At 38.0% G+C, this 20,665-nt stretch overlaps 1 protein-coding gene across 1 annotated transcript; it reads right to left on the reverse strand.

Annotated features, from left to right (window-relative positions):
• Nucleotides 1-11,619: 11,619 nt before the first annotated feature.
• On the reverse strand, nucleotides 11,620-12,713 carry LOC122652526 (ylmG homolog protein 1-2, chloroplastic-like). The gene has a single exon (XM_043846292.1). It carries the CDS (start codon nucleotides 12,667-12,669, stop codon nucleotides 11,878-11,880), a length of 792 nt encoding a protein of 263 aa, XP_043702227.1. The 5' UTR covers nucleotides 12,670-12,713; the 3' UTR covers nucleotides 11,620-11,877.
• Nucleotides 12,714-20,665: the final 7,952 nt, after the last annotated feature.

The following is a 20,665-nucleotide window of genomic DNA, read 5'->3' on the forward strand; positions in this document are numbered from 1 at the left end:
CCAGCTTGATTTAACAAAAAAAAATAAATTAATAATAAATAGGTGGCTAGACTTGACTATGCTTAAGTAAATAAAAGCTCCATTGATTGTCTTACTTGTTTTGTTTTTGCTTTTGCTTCTTGGGGGGTAAACAATTGTGTCTTAGACTCTTAGTACATTCTCGGTTCATGCGACGAAGGGCTCACACCTATGTTAGTATGTTACAGGTAACATCTTCAACTGAAACGAGTGAGGGAAGTTGCTAAGAATTTAAGTCAATTTTCAAAATGAATTTACTTAATTACCACAAGAAGGAAATGACATACAATATATGGCATTTATATAATTTTAACCTACTGCCTCCACTTATTTTGGGGTTGATGATATTTAATTAAAGGTCGAGTTTTCCTTAAGTCGCGGTAAAGAGGAATTCCTTGATTGTGGCTTTCAGATAAACAGGAGAGGGTATCTCCACCTTACTTGTACTAGCATGGTTCACAGCTCCAAACTCTCTCTCTTTCTCTCTCTATAATTTTTTATTAATTAATTGATTGTTTTGATATAGTTTAATTGATATAGCACTATTACAAATGTATTTTTTTTTATTAGTATTGATTTTTGGGGGTAAAATTTAATTGATGTATCATTATAAGAAGTGTATTTTATTTATTTATTTATTTATTTTAACTAATAATAATTCCAGCCAATAATATTTATATGAATGTATTCCAGCCCGGAGATTTAATTCTATTGTACAACACATCTTTTTAATTCAAATCATAAAGGCATGAAAACAGTCATTTCCATTAAAAAAATGAAAGAAAAAAAAGAAAAGAAAAGAAAATCCAGTAATCAGGAATTCCTTTTTTGTTTTTTTTCTTTCTCCCAGACAGATGGGTATTGCTTTTGTTTGGAAACAAGTGTAGTGCTTTGTCATGGGCCTGGCGGTCGTAATGCTTGAGGTTGACCTTATTGGGGTCGTGGATAGCAATACGAGAGAGAGAGAGAGAGAGAGAGAGAGAGAGAAACCCTAACAGTTAAATCTTTAAAAAATATGTCAGGACTTCGGAGATTTCTCACAAGTTTCCTCGAAGATGGTAAGCCTAAATGATCCAACACATTAGTCAAACAAAAGCATCGATGCAAATACTTAAAATCATTCCTTCTGTTTTGTCCCACCCAAATGCAGCATCTTCCTGTACAAACTGAGACAAAGACAAACTAAAGGCCATGTTATCGAAATTCTAAATTTGATATTATTAGGCTTACGTGCAATGTTCAACCATTTCAGTCTCATTTCCCATACCCGTCCCACCTGATCCTCTCTCCTCTCATCCTATCACCCGAAAGATCATTCAATCCTTTTAAGTGATGAAAATTTTCACTTCAATTCCAACTGGGCACGAGTTTAGATCTGCTAGCCACATGGGGGCGGGTGGGGATAGATTTGAACCCTCTATGGGGGTGTGGAGTCCCACACCCCATGAAGGGGTTAGATCTTTCGCCACCCGTCCCCAAGTGGGTAGCTGATCCAAAATCACTGGGCACCCCTATTAGGATCTAGATCCTCTACTGTCGAGCTGCCCGGCAAGATCGTGCTGCCCAGACACGGTGCTGCATGCAAAGACCGCCTTACCCCCACTCGGGCAAGGCGTTTGGGCAGGGGTAAGGCGAACATTGCGCGCACCATCGTGTCTGGGCAGCACGGTCCTGCCGGACAGCTCGACAGTAGAGGATCCAAATTACCCCTATTAATGGTTCATTCAGATTTATTTGCTTTCTCTTTTGATTATGAATCTCTACATTTTGCAAATGAAGCAGAAGGAAGAGCAATCGATCAAGAACTCTAGGCAGCAAAAGAACAATGCACCCAGTGCCTAGATATCAGATTCGGCAAATCTCAATGTGGTTGAAAGAGGGAAATAGTAGCTAATGGCCGTGGACACTATCATCTTCTATTGTCTAACTATCATCTTCTATTGTCTATCAAATGTCTTTTTGAGTCTGTAGTTGTATATAAGTTTGTCAGGGATACTACTTTACCTGCTCATATCTTGGAATTTATGTAGGCCTGATTTGGTATGATTTCAATTTCAATTTTAGATTGATTTCTTGAACTAGTCAACAAATAGATTTTTAGTCAAAAAATTGAAATTGTTTTGGTTGTGTCAATATGAAATATTTCAATAATAAAAAAAATCCATTTGATAGTTCAAATTCTAAGAATAGATTCTCTATATTTCTTTGGGAAGGATGGTGGTGGTGGCGGCGAGGTAGTAGCGGTGGTGGTGGTGGTGACGGTGGTGGCAGGGTAGTGGTGACGTGGAAATAGTGGCGGTGGGTGGTGGTTGTGGAAGTAGTGGTGGTGGTGGTGGCAATGACAATGGTGGTGGCGGTGGAGGTGATGGTGGTGGTGGTGGTGGTGGTTGTGGAAGTAGTGGTGGTGGTGGCAATGACAATGGTAATGGTGATGGTGGTGGCAGTGGCGGTGGCGGTGGTGGTGGTGGCGGCAGTAGCGATGGCTGCAACATCGGTGGTGGTGGTGGTGATGGCAGGGTAGTGATGGTGGTGGTTGTAGCGGAGTAGTAGTGGTGGTGGTAGCGGGTTAGTAGTGGTGATAGTGGTGGTGGTGGTGGTGCGACCATTAAGAGAATAAGGGTGGTGTTTTATTTTTAACATGAAATTACTACTTTGCCCATTAAATTAACCATATGCTCAATCAAGAGCAAGAGTGCTAAATCAAATGAAATAGAAATTCTAAAACAATTCCTCAACTATTTCAGAATTTCTATTCAACTTGATATCTATTTCACTGAAATAAGGTACTAAAATCAAACCAAACAATTTCAGAAATAGAAATCACCCCCTGAAATTGAAATAGAAATCATACCAAATTAGGCCGTAATCTCTTTGAACTTGGTTCTCTTTATAAAGTATTTTTTTTTTCATAAAATAAAAAAAATATATTAATCCGTGAATGTCTGGGGACTGAAAAAATTTATTGAAAATAACCTCGGGACAAATGAAAAAGAAAGGGTTAAAAAAAATCGAATTCTCCTTCACTAATCACTATCATCATTACTTTTCGATGAGAGGAAATAGTAAAAATCGTTTTGCACCACTAACAGGGACAAATAATTCGACTTTCTCAAAAACAATACTACTCATGGATGGCTCTCAGTCCTCAAAAAAGGGCAAAGAACTCTGCCCAAGAGTATACACCTTGAGCCCATATAACTGCACCGCCCCCATGAAATATGCAAAAGATACCCCCATTTGATGCCCCATGCAGACACAGGAGCCACACTCTCATACAGAGAACACTTCCCATTGGCCCTGTGCACGCACGGGAGCCACGCTGTTGATGACACCATGCTAATCAAACCTAAAGCAAATTTCTGTAATATGATGTTCGCATCCACGGAAACCTAAACCAATGCTCTGAACAGTAATTCCAGAGAACTTATTTATTTGCATTTGGGTTTATTTCTGATTCGTAATACTCTAAAAGGGCTCTGGCTTGGGCCTTCTCTGATAAAAGATGATGGGAAAGAATCCCCACTCCACCATCATAAGGAATCTTTCACCCTTTCTCTTTAGGAGAGGTTTCATTCCCGGTTTTAATTTCCATATTCTCAGATTTTTCTGTGTGAAAGGTTTCATATACAGCCATATGTAAAACCGATCAAAACTACAATCTTTAGATAATAATACTTGATTCTTTAGCTCACCAATCCAACAGCTAAAGTGTTTAATGGTTTCACAGACTACCGCGTATCAAAACCCGATCCTTTTTCTTAATTATAACCTACGAGAGGGATGGGGAAAGAGGTCTAATAACTAGAAGATCAATTCTACCCTGCGCCCCCAATAACCTGCAACAATGATGTAGCAAATTCCAACCTCTCTACAACAAAGATCTTTTAACACCAACCCCAGAAATGATAAAAAGAACCAAAGGCTTCCACTCATTGTGGGACATATTGCTGTCCAACAGGTGGGAGTGGTCCTAAGGGGTTTTCGATTCCTCAACAATTCAGACCAGAATCACATCCAGCACAATTTTGATTCAAGTGATCCTTGTAATTTCAGAGTATTCTTCTGACAAATTTTTTATGCCTCCCAGAAGAAGAGTCCAGAAAATTATGGTGAAAACCAGCAGTTTACAATCCAAAAAACCAAGGGCAATGATCAAAGCTGGTTCGAGATTAATACTAACCATCTGGACAATCCAATAAGGATCAGGTTATAGACAATCAATCTGGACAAGAGCTACGCTTGCCCTCCAGTCAAATAGCAACTCCTAGACAAAGCAACAGGATACCCACCATGACTTTAAAAGAAGATGAAGGCCCACCCAAATACAGTGTATAATTGACTAGCTGGGTTTCCAAGAACTAAAGTGCAGAAATCTCAAAGACGCGAAGTCAATTAAGAAAAATATGCTTACACTGTCTGTGTTCTACAATCCAAAGGGAACTCTTCACCTTTTTCCATGATCCAATATCTAAAAACCTTCAAATCATCATGAGAAACCAAAATTCGCAGAAACAAGCTCTGTAAATTTCCAGAATCCAAACCAAATTTCCTATACAGATCACACGGAACAACAACCAAGGTTGTTCTCTTTCCTCCTCAAAGAACCCTGAATCAATGACACAACCTGATTTCCCAAAAAACAAAAGAAAAAAACAGTACAAAGGCCACATGCCAAAATCCAACAACAATTATGCAGCCTTATCCCAATTATATGGATCCTTACCCTCCAATCGGCTCTATTCGAGGTCATACTTGATACAAGGCCCAGGCTATGCATGTCTTTCCTCATCACTTCTCCAGAGTCATTTTAGGCTGCCCCTGGCTCTTTTAGCTCCTCCAATGAATCAAACCAATCCTCTGTATTGGAGCATCTAAAGGCTTCCGTTGAACATGGTCATGCACTCATGCCACCTAAAACGACTTTTCTCCTAGCTTCAGATGTGTTGGAGCTACTCCTAAATCAGCTCTAATTTGATCATTCCTTACTATATCCTTCCTAGTTTTGCCACAGATCCATCTCAACATTCTCATCTCAGTTACATTGAGTTTTATCCATATGATGCTTCTTGACTGCCCAGCATTCCACACCATACATCATACCAGTCGTATGACTGTCCTATAAAATTTTCCTTAAAGTTTTGAAGTATTAAGTTGATCACACAATACTTCAGATGCACCTCTCTACTTCATCCATCATATTTTAATTCTCTGTAAAACATCATCTTCTAAATCACTTTCTTTATTTATGATTAAACCCAAATGCTTAAAATAATCACTTTGTGGAATCTCCCTCTCATTAATTTTCACCACCTCATTATCCATCCCAGTGTTACAAACCATATACTCCGTTTTTGTTCTACTTATCTTAAAACCTTTTAGTTCCAAAGTTGATCTCCATAACTCCAACTTTACATTAATCCTTGCTTTCATATCATCCACCAAAACAATACCATCAGCAAAAAGCATACATCAGGAAACCTAATCTTGAATGTCTCTGGTTAAATCATTTATGACAAGCGCAAACAAATAGGGGCTTAAAGTTGATCCTTGACGTAACCCAAATGTAATTGAGAATTCACTACCTTGACCCCCCATAGTTCTTACACTAGTCACCACACCATTATACATATCATTAACTATGTCCACATATTTACTTGAAACACTACTCTTCTCTAGTACTTGCAAGATTGACTCTCTAGGGTAAGCTTTTTCTAGGTCAGAAAAAATCACATGGAAATCCTTCTTACATTCTTTAAATCTTTACATGAGTTTCCTAAGTACGTAAATAGCATCTGTCATGGATCTTCTGATGCAGACTCGTCACCAAATAGGGCTTGTTTCATTGGGAATAAGTCTAGGGTTGGATTACATACATGTTGGGCCTTTGATCCCATGGATTTCTAATGTAATATGCCACTTTTATGGGCCTAAAATATGGGTATATAGGTTGCATACGGATTAGCCCAATACTTAGTTTATTTTTATGTTTTTTAATTGAACCGGTTCAAATTGGTTGCATCCAAATGGTTCAATTTAAGTGATCATCATAGTTGTCATGGCGACGCCATGGCGTCCTGGCGCTGGAGAGGGCTGCATGGGCGACCTACGCCATGGCGACCCTCTTTGATTTCTTCCCCCGACTCTCTTTCCCTCTTCGATTTCTTCTTCTGTCTTCGATTTCTTCTTCCCTCTTCGATTTCTTCTTTCCCTCTTCAATTTCTTTTCGATTTCTTCTTCGATTTCTTCTTCCTGTCTTCTTTCCCTCTTCGATTTCTTCTTCCCGTCTTCTTTCCCTCTTCGATTTCTTTCGATTTCTTCTTTCCCTCTTGATTTCTTCTTCGATTTCTGAATTTTCTTCTTAAAACTTGAGAAACAATAGAGAAAAAATAAAACATGGCTTGAGTATACATCTATTAACACATTAAAAATAGAGAAAATAAAAAATAAAACATGGTCGACATGCTCGCCATGGCGGGCGACATGTCGATATATCGACGTGACACCCCTCCATCGACTTGGATCGCCGTGACGCCGTGACAACTATGGTGATCATGTGACTTGGTTAAGTGGTCATGTGACAACTTAAGTGGTCATGTGATATAGGTTAGGTTGGATTAGGACTCTATAAGTCCAGTCATATTTTGAGTCTATTTCCTTTAGTATTCTAGTTTCCTAGTCAGTTTAAGTTATCTAATAGGTTAGGGATAGGATTAGGCCATTCCTTTTTAGTGTCTAAGTCTATTTTTGAGTCTTCTATATAAGTTTGTAAGGGAGGCCAGCATTATATACGAATTTGATTAATAAAAATTAGCTTTATGTTTGCTGCCATTGCTGCTGCTCTTTGTGAGTGTATATCCTTGTGGATCTGAAGGTGGATAGGGTGGGTGGACTCCTGCGACTCCTTGCATTGTGAAGATCGGGAGGTTCTCTCAAGTCATCAAGTTGCTGCCATTGTTCCGGCAATACAGTGAGTTTGAATCTGTTTTTATTTTAAACCTTCTTCTACTTAGACCTAATCTACAGTCCCCTCCATCCATCAAACCTTAATCTCCATTAAACCTGCAACTCCTACTTCAACTAGGACTCCCTTATAACTACAGATTTGGCCATCAATTTCGAACCCTACTTCCAGCCTATATCCCCCACACCTCTCCCTACACTCGACCTTAACCCTAGCCCTTAGTCTCCACTTTATCCCCTCCATTCCTTCACTCCATTAAAACCCAAAACCTGCAACACAATTCTGTCCAGAACTGCAGAATTTTAAAACCTTCCCAAATCCTATTATTTTTATACCATATTGACCCCCTAGACCTGCCCATTAATACCCTATAAACCCCTTTCCCAATATCCAACCCTAACCCTAGGAATTGACCTAAATCCTAGTGCTGCCCATTCGAACCAGCAACCCCTTTTGTTATTTGATCCTGTTGTTTGGCTCCTAGTAGGCCTCCTACCTATCTAGGACTACATAATCTTCTTAGCATAAAATCAAATTGGTTCTCCATAATAGTTGTTTCTAGTCTAAGGCAAGTTTTAATAACTCTCCCATAATTTCATAGTATGACTCATTAGTTTTATGCTTCTACAGTTATTTTGGTTCTAAATATCACCTTTATTTTTATAAATCGGAACCACAATGCTTATCCTCCATTCATCTGGCATTTTCCTTGTGCTCAAAATCTTATTAAATAACTTGGTTAGCCAAAATAAACCACAGATTCCTAAGCTCTTCAATATTTTATCAAGACCCCATCTGAACCTAGTGCATTGCCTACTTTCATCCTCCTAAAAGCTTCTTTTACTTCAGGCACCTTAATTTTTTGCATATATCTGTGACATGTGGTGTTATGGGTAATGCAACCTTCTGAGACACTATTACTTGATATGTCTTCATTTAGTAGGTTGTAGAATAATCTTTCCATCTCCTCATAGTGTCTTCATCCTTTATTAATACATTACCATCTGCATCTTTGATACATCTAACATGCTCGAAATCTGTACTCTTCCTTTCCCTCATATTATCTATCTTATAGATAGTTTTTCCCTTTCCTTTGTGCTCAGATTATTATAAAGATCTTCATATTTCTTCGCCTTTGCTTTTCCCAAAATCTTCTTAGCTTTATTTCAGGAAAATTTATACATTTTTAGATCCTCTACATCCTTACTCTTTCGCCATTATTTAAAACTAGCTTTCTTAGCCTTAATGACTGCTAGAACCTCATCATCCCACCACCAAGTCTCTATAGATGAATGACGTTTTTCTTTTGATTTGCTTAGGACATCTTTAACAGCCTTCTTAATATAAGCATTTATCTCGTCCCACATCCTATTAGTGTCTCTATCCACGTCCAATCTACCTTACACTAATCCATCCATGTGTTCCCAAAAATGTAACTTACTACTTTCATTCAATCCTACTTGGTGTGCGGAAGTGCTAATTATACCAACAACCTCTTTCTCCAACACAAGCTTGATGGATATAATCCTATCACCAAATCATTCAACATCCACCACATCATTCTTTAAATTTTTATAATGTAAATGCCAATTCAACTAAGAACCAACTATACAGGAGGTTCATTACACTGATGTGCAGCAACTTCAACATATTACTCACTAAAATCGATAGAAAATAAAGATAAATAAAAGAAGAATATAGGATGGGTTGAGCCTCTCACTCTCTCATAGGTCTCTCACCTAACTGCATCTCACAACCATTAATGGCTTCAAACTGAACCAAGACTCAGAGTTGTTGCACATCAATGTTGATCCTCCTGTAGAGTCGGTTCTTAGTTTAACTGGTATAACAAAGTTTAAGGCCATCCAAATTCCTCAGCTTTTTTACCCTTCCATCTACTCTCTTGAATACAAGCTATGTTCTTTTGTGGTAACAAGCAATGTTAATCCTTGGATATCCTCTTGAAAACAAGCTATGTTAATCCTTCTCCTCATAACATCTGTCAATTTTAGACTCTTACCCGTTAAAGACCCTAAGTTGCAAGACGCTAATCTAATCCTACGCTTTTGGACTAGCTTCCTTACTCGTGCTCGTCCAAGATGCTAATCTAATCCTACGCTTTTGGACTAGCTTCCTTACCCGCACTCGTCTCCGGTGTGAAAACCCTTGCCTACTTGTCACCACATATATCCTTGCAATCTAACTAGACTCATCTTATAAGTTTCAACAGAGAAAAAGGAAAATTAACACATATATCCCTGCTGCTCTTTATTTTTATTATTTTAGATACATTCCCTGCTGCTCATTATTAAGACATATCATCAATCTCTCAATTACAAAACAGAACAACCACACTATACCCAGCTGCTGAACACCAAACCTCAGTAAGATAATATAAAAGTGAAATAACTACTAAGCAGAACCTCTTTTTTCATTTCTCATCTCATCCCCCATCATTCTTTTTCCCATCCCTTCATCCCCCTTTTCTTGTTTAGACCTTAGTTTTCCTTACTTTGTTTTGTTAGATCCACATAGGCGACCCCATTAAGTTGGGATAAGGTTGAGTTTTTAGTTTCTGTTGTGGTGGTGGTGGTATCATATAGAGCATCCTACAATTGTTATGGGAGAGGCCAACTATAAATGTGTGCATTTATATGATTAAATTATCCAAACTGCTGATCCGGGAAAATAGAAGTTGCTATGAGTGTAATTTAAATTATTTTCATTATATATCCAGAATCTTGTAAGCACTACTAAAGAAGATTAAATTGTTCACATCTTTATATATTGTGGTTGTAGTTATTTCACATATGTCCATGATGAGCAAGTGGTAGTGGTGGAAATCATAGCAGGTGTGTTCTTGTCAGTGTCAGAACCCGAGTCCACATGCGTCGGATGGAGCACCTATTCTGAAGTGCCCAGGTAACATAGCTAAGTTTCCATACAATCATACCCTTTCATGATTTGAGAAACATACCTAATTTTCCCTACAATCAAACGCTTCAATGATTTGAACCAGGAGTACATTCATATGCACTTAGACTTGAGTTGTTCGTGAGAATTACACTCTAAAGCATTGATAAGTAGGATAAATTTTCTTCAAGAATTGAGTATGTAAAGAACCTAGATAACTAATGTAAGACTAGAACCTGAAAGGTCTAATTCCAGGCAGGATCAAATAGAAAACCCTCCAATAAACAAGAAATCATATGAGGGAACCAAGAGAACAATGGGAACTCAAATGAGGGAACAATTTCCTTCATTGAAGTAACAAATAAAAACTCACAAAGTTGTAACCTCTTGAAGCAGCAATGATCTTGATGTGGTAATCTTCAAGAAATTGATGTGACAATCAGTTGAAAGAAATCCCAACAGCTTGTAGCACTCTTGAGATTGATTTGAACAAAATTAGGGTTAGGATTCAAGAACCGATGGAAGGGGATGGAAGAATGGAATGAGCATCTAACCCTAAGCCCCTCACCTATCCTATCTCAGGATTTTAATATTGCATAAGCAAACTTTTCTATTATTCAAATTCGTGTACAATGCTGGCCTCCCTTAAAAACTTATATGGAAGACTCAAAAATAGACTTAAGACACTAAAAAGGAAAGGCCTAACCCAATCCTTAACTAATAAGGTAACCTAAATTGACTAGGAAAGTGAAATAATAAAGAAAACAGACTCAAAATAGGACTCTAACTAATGAAGTAAATCCTGTCTTCCTACTTTCTACCCATGTTTTAGGCTCATTAAATTGGCCAATTACAAAGTAAACCCATAGAATCATATTTTCAATGGTTAGGCCATTCGCAATTTTTACGGAATTTAAGGACCACACTAGGAAGACCTTCCTCCAAGTGGATATTTGGAAGTACCCAATGATGATTGAAAGAAACACAAGGTTTCTGAACCAATTTTGCAAATAAACATTGTTAAATACCATTCATCAGCAACAACGAATGGCTGCCTGAATATGAGTAAACAGTAGTTTGCATGCCCCAAAGCCAGCTGCCTATGCTTTGGTTGTACCCCAAGCTTCCAGTTTCTACATTTTCTTCTCAATAAAGTCATTATTCATAAAAAAAAAAAAAAAAAAAAGACTGACCTAATTGTTTTGTTACTATTTTATTCCATTTGATGCATATAGAGGTATTATATTTTTATGTGAAAGTAGTAACACTTTTTTAGACTGATGTGACTTTTTTTCTTTATCTAAATTTCACAGCTCACACTGACTAGTAGTGGATGTTATATAATCCTATTAACCTGAATCTAAATGCAAATAATTAAACAAAACCTATTAACTAGTTATGGAGCATTGAACCTAAGCACGAGAACAAATTGTCAAAAAATCATGTTTGACTAAGCTTTTACCTTTCCTTTTTTTTTTTTTAAACACCTACTCGCAAATTCCTAGTAATATACTCATGAATCTTAGTAAGCTATCCATAAAAAGGAAAAAAGTGTTCCCAAATCTCTAACCCAGAGGTTATTGACATATTCAGGACATCAAAAAACACAATGTATCAACAACAACCAAAAACTTTACGATGATGACAGGTAAAGATATGCAAACGTATAATATTTTCTATATTAATACAACAGCATATGAATTGGCTAATTACTTGCACCCAGAAGATTACATCGCAAAAAATATATCATTATATACCCAGTAGGAAGTCTAAAGTAAAATAACATAATCATAAAATAAGCCTAAAAATAACAAAGAAAGAGAAAAAAAAAAAAAAAAAAAAACTTCTTTGACTCCTTACTCGGACTACATCGCTCATTCAGCAGAAACCATAACTGCGAAGCTGTTTCCATCTTTCAAGCCTCAAATAATTATGACTTTATGACCCAGCAGGTAAAAGAATAATTGGACTTCGTCGGAAAGCCCTCAATACATTCCCCGGCTGCTGTTCAAGATTGAACCAAGTGTTCCCAAAACGGCAAACGCTAGAAGCGGACTGACATCCAAGGTATCGAATACTGGCGGAATGATGTTGCGGAAGAGATTCAAATAAGGGTCACACAAATCCCGAATTGCAGACAAAGGCTGGCGGTCCCATGGAATGTTAGGGAACCAACTGAGCAAAACCCTCACCATCAATACTCCACTGTAGATATCGAGCCACTTCGCCATGCCAGCGGCAACAACTGTCAACGGAGTGTTCAGGTACCCAGTCGGACGGTCACGGAGAGCGGCAAAGAACAACGGTCCCACTGTGCAGACTAGGTTTTCCTGAAGGTTTTGAATTGTCGCCAGCTCTTCCGCCGTAGGAATCATGCAAATTCTCTTAATCTTAATGAAAATCCCCTGAATCATGTCCGCAAATAATTTGGATAAAGAGAAAGCGACTGCAACAACAGTCGCGACCGTGCGTGTTGAATCTGATAGGAGAGTCGAAGTAGGGTTTGATTCTGTTGATCGCTCTGTGGGAGATGAAGGAGCAGCAGAAGAGGCAGAGACCCTAAGTTTAGAGGAAGATAACCGAAGCTTATGCGGTTTTACTTTGTGGAGGGTTAAAGTAAGGGGTTTCGGGGATGGGAGAAGAGATAGACTCACAACGCTGCGACGGTGTGTTCGTTTCGGGAAAGGAGGCAAACTAGGGTTAGGGTTTGGATTTCGAAGGAGAGCTCCAGAGGGCATGAGAGACGAGATTCTTCCACCCGAAAGGAGAGACGCCATTTTTACTCACAAAATCCCAACTCAGAACCACTTGACTTTAAACCTTAGCTATGGAAGGAAAAGATAAGAAATAAATCGGAACTGGAAGTACAAACCGGTTCTTTCCGGCCCAGGGTGAACCAAGGTTCGAAACCCCCATGGTTTAAAAACCCGAAATCAGGATCCGGATCAGCTCCGAATTAGCATATTCCAGGCTTTTTATTTAGGGCTTTTGTACAGAATTGACCCGAGCCCAAGGTTCCAAGGATAATTGACAATCAAGCTTAAAGTTGCAAGTCATAGCAAATGGGAATGAATGATCTTTTCCGCATGTATTTAGAACTCTATTCTCTTTGATAACGCACCATTCACTGATTCTTGTTTGGACATTTGGGGTTATGTACAGTTTTCAGTGAAATATATCATTAAGAAGAAGACTTTAATTGTCTTCTCACCAAAAACTGATCATATTTTCTTGGGATTCATCTGTTTTGGCTTTCTTCATTAGAAAACTATATGTTTTCCAACAACAAAACATGGCCTGCAGTTAAACTGGATACCAAAATGCAGGATTTAATCTAATTTTTCAATACAAAAAACTCCAAAGTTCTAAACTCATACGTTCTGAATTATTGTAATAATATGAAACACTAATTAAGAACAATAGTTGCCTAGTGCAATTGGTTAGCTATGTTGCGCTTCATGCCCATGCTCACTAGAAGGTTTCTAGTTTGAGACTCCTGGTTGTTATCTATCCCCTCCACCCCTATAATAATAACAATTATATTAAATTAGTTCTCTTTTCTAGAAAAAATAAATATGACACACTAAAGCAATATAAGACTTATCTTTTATGTATCAATATCGCCCAAAAGAATGAGAGAGAACGTGCTAAAAAAGGTTGACAAGTAGGGGTGTCAACCCGAACCTGCCCTAAGCCTGAACAGGTCCAGGTCGAGCTGGACTTAGTTTTTATTGGTCCTAGCAGGGTCGGGTCAGGTCGGGTCTGGGTTGTGGTCGACCCTGTATTATATATACTTTATATTTAAAAAATATACAAAGAAAAGCTCTTGGTACAATGGTTAACATTCTTCTACTATTGAGCAGTAACATTAAGTTCTTTGTGAAACAAGAACCAAATAGCAATCAAATTGCGAGGGATAACCATAAATGTCTTTCTAATATATATATATATATATATATAGCCCAAATTCTCCAGTAAATCTAGTAAATATTGCAATAGAAAGAATCCACAACTCCCTATCCATTCATCTCAATACCATGCTCTTTGCATCATGTTTATAGGAGGGGGCCGGAAAGGCATCATAGGGATGTTTAAGCCAATGCCATTGTCCAAAAAAAAAATATTAAATAATCAAAACATCTTTTGAGTCTCACACAATTAGTGAGATCAAAGTCCAAATGATAAATATTAAATAATCAAAACATCTTTTGAGTCTCACACAATTAGTGAGGTCAAAGTCCAGATGATCTATCTGATTCAACTTCATTCTCTTGTGGAGCTGCCAGACTCAATCACTTGGTGTCTTGGTTATGAATATAGCCCCACTTAAAGTAGAATCATACCCGAAATTTATTTGGGTAACTACCACCTAACCAGTAATGACTCAAGTCTAAAACCTTGTTCACAAAATTCATTTATAAAGTTTTTGTTCAATTTAGGTGACCCATTTGGCCGGTATACCACCAAGTAATTAGGTTTTCACTTTCACGTAATGAAACAATATTCAAGCAATATTAATTTTTTAACTAGAAAAAACAAGTCATTTAAATGTTGAAATTTATTAACGTAAGAAGGGTCTGTTTTTTATCCAAACATAACAAGACACTAACTATCCTTTAAAACTATAGGTAAAGATAAAATTGGAAATAAAATTTAGGGATAGAAAGGTCAATTCACATTATTAGCTGCAATTCAATAAAAAAATAGGTGAAGATTGTACACTTTTGAATTTAAGGGTATAAATGTAAAATGATTCTCGTATCGCCGAGCCTTCGATCACTCCGGGCAGAGCCCTCCTACTCCAATTTTCTAACGCCATGTCGCCATCTCTCGAGTCTCTACAACCAAGCTTTTCGATGGTGTCTTCCAGTCGTCTGAAATTGGAAGGCAAACACTGGTTTGACTCTCTCACTCTCTCTCCCTCTCTCACGGAACCTACCCCTTCCCGTAAGATTTACTCCCAAGAAATCCCCCTTCTCTCCACTCAAAAATCCGTCTCTCTTAAGATTTTTCTTATGATCCGTCAAATTTGGGCTTCTATTTAATTGCAGTGTGGTTCTGCAGAAGTGGGAAAGACACAGACAAAGATATAAAGGGCTTCTCTCTTTGTGTGCTCTGTGTTTTCAAGCTTGGTAATATCGGTTCTAATCTTTCTATCAAAGCTGCCTCTTACCCGCAGGACACGGTTGCAACGGCAGTATATCATCTTCTTGCAAGATATTCAAGGATCGTATAGGTTTGGGAGGGATCTTCCATAGCGCTGTTCAGGTCAGTTCAAGTTACTATTAGTGTATTTTGGAAATCCATGCCAAAGGTTTGTGTAATTATTTATTATAAAAAAATCTATTGAGGAAGCATGAGTATGTAGTCTCGCTTTATGTAATCTAGGTTCTGAGTTTGTAGACATTTTCCTGGTGAATTAGCTTTTCACTTGGAAATGTAGAATTTTGAATGAAGGCACTATTTAACTAGCAAGGAACACCGGTTTGTTTTTTGATTTTGAATTTACTTAGATAAAGATGGAGTGATCTTAGACGCTTTTAAGATAGGACTTGAAGTCGCTTCGGATGTTGGATGTCTCTTCATAATGGCATTATTTCTTTTTGTTGGAATAATGGTCTTGGATTTAGAGGAAGTTGCTTGTCATGTAACAATCATAATTTGAACATGGAAATATTTGCATTGTTCAATCTCTTAGTTGATCATCATCATAGAAAAAGTAGTTAATGTGCTAGGTGAAATTGGGCTATTTAGCAGTTTTCAGAAGGTGCTAAAATGAAAGGAAACAGAAGGACCAGAGATGGCTAGCTGTATTTCTAGGAATCGAAGGTTTGATAGGAAGTGGACAGGTCAGGGCTAGACCATATATAGATGAGAAAAAGGAAGAAAAAGGTTTTAAAGCTTTTCTTGCAATGCACATTGGTTGATGAAGAAAGTCGCTCTTGCTAGAACATATAGACATGAGAAAAAGGAATATAAGAAGTTTGAAACGTTTCTTGTAATAGAAAGTGGTTATTGCTTCTTATTGCATGATGACCGTATAGCTTTAATCATTTTGGTTTTATATAACGAAAATTTACATTGCATTTTTATTTTACGGTCCTTATGTGATGCCACTTTTGTTCTTTAGTTAACTTTCAATTTCTCGTTGCCCCTTCCCTCCAACCATTAGCTTTGTGTGCATTATTAGGAAGAGAAGATTTCAGCAAGAAAAGAAATAAGAGGGAGAATATATGGGCTTAGGAATATGATTGAACCTACTCCTCCTACTGGCCACAATGTCCACCAACATTCTCTCTCTCTCTCTCTCTCTGACACACACATACACATATCTTCCACCCTCCAAAGCAAAGGGAAAACCTTTAGGAGGGATCAGGTTTTCTTTGAAAGGGGAGGGAGTATATACCCTATTTCTTTTATAGAAAAATTATTGAACAGTTCTTGGGTATCAATTTCAGCTCTTGATGATACACCTGTTAACTGGTAAGTTGATTTGGACCTTTGTCTAAACATGGTAGTGTCTTCTCAGTTCAATTTCCTTACTATTTCCTTACTAGATATGCAACCTACAGTTACAGTACCTCTGACTGTGGGACTGCCTTTTGGCACTAAACACTTCCCATTATCATATGGAGCTCTGGTTCCAAATTCAAGTACAATTCAGAGTTAAGAAAAATGGCCAACAAAGGTCTCCATTGCTCATGTTTAAAAAAAAAAAGGGCATACCCAGTGCACAAGGCTCCCACCACAGCGGGATCTGGGGAGCTGCTTGTGTTTGAATGGTTGTAAAAACATGGATAACTGTACAGAAAAGCTCAACTTGAAGGACAATTAATGTAAAAAATGGTTATGGGTTATGTCCCATCCAAGAGGTGTTCTGTTGAATTAATGATTGGTTTGATTCATGCATTTTCTCATTTCAATAACTAGTGGCTGACTACAGACTGCCTTCTAGATCATGTATTATTCCTCCTTAATCAGTTAGAATAATGAATGATTCTCATTGTAAGTTGTTTCCCAAACATACATGTTGTTGATGGCTAACTTCTACAATTAAGCATTGCTGTATTTTTTGGAGGAAATAAAAAGAAGGTAAACTATTATTCCTCTCTTCTGATCCCCTGTCCCCAATGTGATCCATGTAAAGCTTTTTGACATCATTGCTTAAAATCCTGATCTGCTGCAGGTGTTCAATTGTTTTGATCGACAGTTCTGCTTGCACTTTGAGGCTTTCCTATTGGGAATGACACCTGTATATATAGCCTTCCTTAGGTTCTTGGATGATGAAGATAACACAAAGAAATACAGTTACAGTTTGGAAGTTGTTGGGAATGGTCGTAAGTTAACGTGACAAGGAACTCCAAGAAGCATTCTTGACAGTGGTTGGAAAGTTCGAGACAGTCAGTGTGGACTGATTTCTGTGGTGATAGGCAGGAGTTCAAGTTAAAAAGTGACATATATATAGCTGCCACCTATTTAAAAGTTCATATAGTGGCCAATTTAAGCAAGTTCAATAATTTAAACATTTTTGGGATCTCTTATATGATGGATTATACATTTGTTTCTTTATCCAGTAATTCTTTCCTGGAAAATTTGTGTATCAGAACTTCCCCGTGTGGGAAAAAGCTTGTCATCTTTTAAGGTTGGGAAATGGTAAGGGTGTCAATTTGGAACCGAAACCGTGTACCAAACCGAAACCGCCGTGTAAAACCGTACCAAACCGTCTTGTTTCAAAAGCGATGTACGGTACGGTATAGGCAAGCGGTTTTGATCACGGTACGATGCGGTATCGGTATTAGGTATAATACCGTCGGTATGTACCGTTACTGCATCGTTATACCGAATTCATACGAAACCATACCATATTTTGGGGGTATTTTTGTAAAACCAATTTCTAACTCCTAAGACCCTAAACCTAAATCCCTAATTTCTTAACGACTTGGCCTCTCCGCCTCTCGTCTCGACTCCTCTCCCGCTTGCGACTTTGAGTTTGAGACCTTGAGTCTCACAACAATGGAGCATTTCGAGCTTTCGATTCTCAAAGTTTCGGACTTGAGTCTCATAATGGAGTAATGGAGTAACCTTAACCTCTTCAAAGTTCAAACACAACTCCTCTCACAACTCACAAGGGTCATCTTCTTCACGAATTTAAAACCCTAACAGTAGGAGGCGGAGATTTATCAGTGTACACAATGAATCTCTCTCGTTCTTGGTTACCTTTGAGTGTAGTTGTGTTTTTTATAAGTGAATCAACTTGGAAAATCTGTGAAAATCTCGGTTCGATTTCGTTCTCGTGATGTGGTTTCTTTTATTTTCACGATAGATTTTCTCAAAGCTCTTTGCTCTCTCTATATCTCTCTCTATTTTCTATACTTTTAGGTGATAAAACCTTGAATATTGCAATATGTGATGACCAAAGCAGCAGAAATCTGTTCATAATGTTTCGAAATACCAACAGAATGCGTTGATGTAGCATTGTAGCCTATCTGGGCATTGAGAGCTCTTGTAGATGCACTCAAGAGTTGAAACTGGAAAGACATTTCTACCGATGGTGATGGGAACTTTAGCAAATATATCCTATTTGACAATTGAGAACCCCTGAGTTAAAAAAAAAACGATTTAAAACCATTTCATTGAATTTATAGTGTTTTTATATCATTTTTTATAAAAATAGAATTCATATTTTTATATTATACCGAAACCGCACGTGAGTATACCGTTTTATATACCGTATTCATACCGCCAAACCGTCCGTGACGGTGCGGTTGCGTATTAAAAGTAGACCTTCTAAGCGGTGCGATGCAGTATCGGTATTGGGTACCTATTTTTGGTACCGTACCGAAACCGTACCGTTTTACCGAAACCGTACCGGTTGACAAGCCTAGGAAATGGGGACTTATAAATATCGAAAAATTTGTCATAGGACTTGTATAAACATATGCACTGAGCTTTCCCACACCCAATGTCATGGACTGATGGACTCATGGGAGAATCCCTTGACCAAGGGGTTCCATGGTGTCCATAGGGGTATTGCGCAACATAAGGGCGGTAGTTTCGACCATTTGTAAATAGAGTAGACATTGTCAGCCATTGATGGCTGTCCTTTTCCTTACCGTCCAGTGAAGGAAAACTTTTTCCTGAATATATTCTATGGTTTACAACCAACCTTAATAGAAAACAAGAAGCAATTGCTGGATGCAGGTCAACACGATTTGGGATGGGAAACTCAGTCCTAATCTAAAATAGGGCATACCAAATGCACGAGGCTCTCGTCACTACAGGGTTTGGGGAGGGTTATAATGTACACTACTTACCCTTTGCTTCCACACTTCCCCATAACCACCTCCTAACACATAGGATAACCTCCCCAGATACATGTGATCACTACACTCATGTACATAATAAAACATTACTAACATACGATAATGACTAACTCCTCACACAAGTGATAACAGGAACACCACTCCACTGCACGCATGGAATAACCCATGCACACGACCATAACACTACTCCTATGCATCATAAAAATCCAAGATCCATCCTAATCTACCATCCGCATATAAACACACACAAAAGTAGAACACTCAGTGGGGCAAACCGAAAACAGAGCAGTGCAAACTGTAAAGCCACCAATCAACCTGATGGTAGATCCTAAACATCTCAAAATTGGATCAGGGGAAAAATATCTATTAATGGAAGCGCTAAAATAATTTGATCAGGTTCAAATATACCCTCTTGGACGGCTAACAAAAACCTGATGCAACTATACTACATGCAAATCTAGTGGCAAAAATTATCTAACACATGTCGATCATGGATTATTTCAGTATAGGCTGCAAAAATTTTCTAACACAAGTTGATCATGAACCATCTTTGTCTCAAAAAAAAACAAAAAGATTTCAACATGTTTATCGGACTAGAGGAGATTTGATCAGGATTGCAATTCACATAGAGTTGTATCCTTTGCCTCCATGTTCATTGGACTAGAGGAGATTTCAACATGGTCATCAGACAAGCGACAGTAATAAGCACAAAAAAAAAAAAATCACATACAACTATTCTTCGCACAAAACAGAGCTTCATAAAATTAGAGTTAGTAGTTTCTAAATCTGCATTGTAATTGAATTTGGAACCAGAGCTCCATAAGATAATGGGAATTGTTTAGTGCCAAAGAGCACTCCCACAGCCAGAGGTACTGTAACTGTAGGTTGTATACTGATCTACTAAGGAAATTGAACAGAGAAGATACTACCATGTTTAGACAGAGATCCGAATCAACTTACCAGGTGCATCATCAAGGGCTGGAATTGATACCTAAGAACTGTTCAATAATTTTTCTTTAAAAAAAATAAGGTATATGACACCCTTTTCTCCCTTTTCCTAATCAGTAATACTCGCTCCCCTTTAAAGGAAAATCTAATCCCTCCTAAAGATTTTCCCTTTGCTTTAGAGGGTGGAAGATAGGTGAGAGAGAGAGAGAGAGAGAGAGAGAGAGAGAGACAATGTTGGTGGACAAAGTGGCTAGTAGGAGGAGTAGGTTCAGCCTATTCCAAAGCCCATATATTCTCTCTTATTTCTTTTCTTGCTGAAATCTTCTCTTCCTAATAATGCACACAAATCTAATGATTGGCGAGGGGAGGGACAACGAGAAATTGAAAGTTAACTAAAGAACAGAAGTGGCATCACTTAAGGGACTGTAAAATAAAAATGCAATGTAAATTGTCTTCATATAAAACCAGAATGATTAAACCTATACGGTCATCATGCAATGAG

This window comes from Telopea speciosissima, chromosome 2, assembly GCF_018873765.1.
Source record: "Telopea speciosissima isolate NSW1024214 ecotype Mountain lineage chromosome 2, Tspe_v1, whole genome shotgun sequence".
Taxonomy (NCBI): Eukaryota; Viridiplantae; Streptophyta; class Magnoliopsida; order Proteales; family Proteaceae; genus Telopea; species Telopea speciosissima.

Bases quoted from the DNA above. Each gene is read 5' to 3' on its own strand.
- LOC122652526 (XM_043846292.1), bottom strand. From the start codon at position 12,669: ATGGCGTCTCTCCTTTCGGGTGGAAGAATCTCGTCTCTCATGCCCTCT.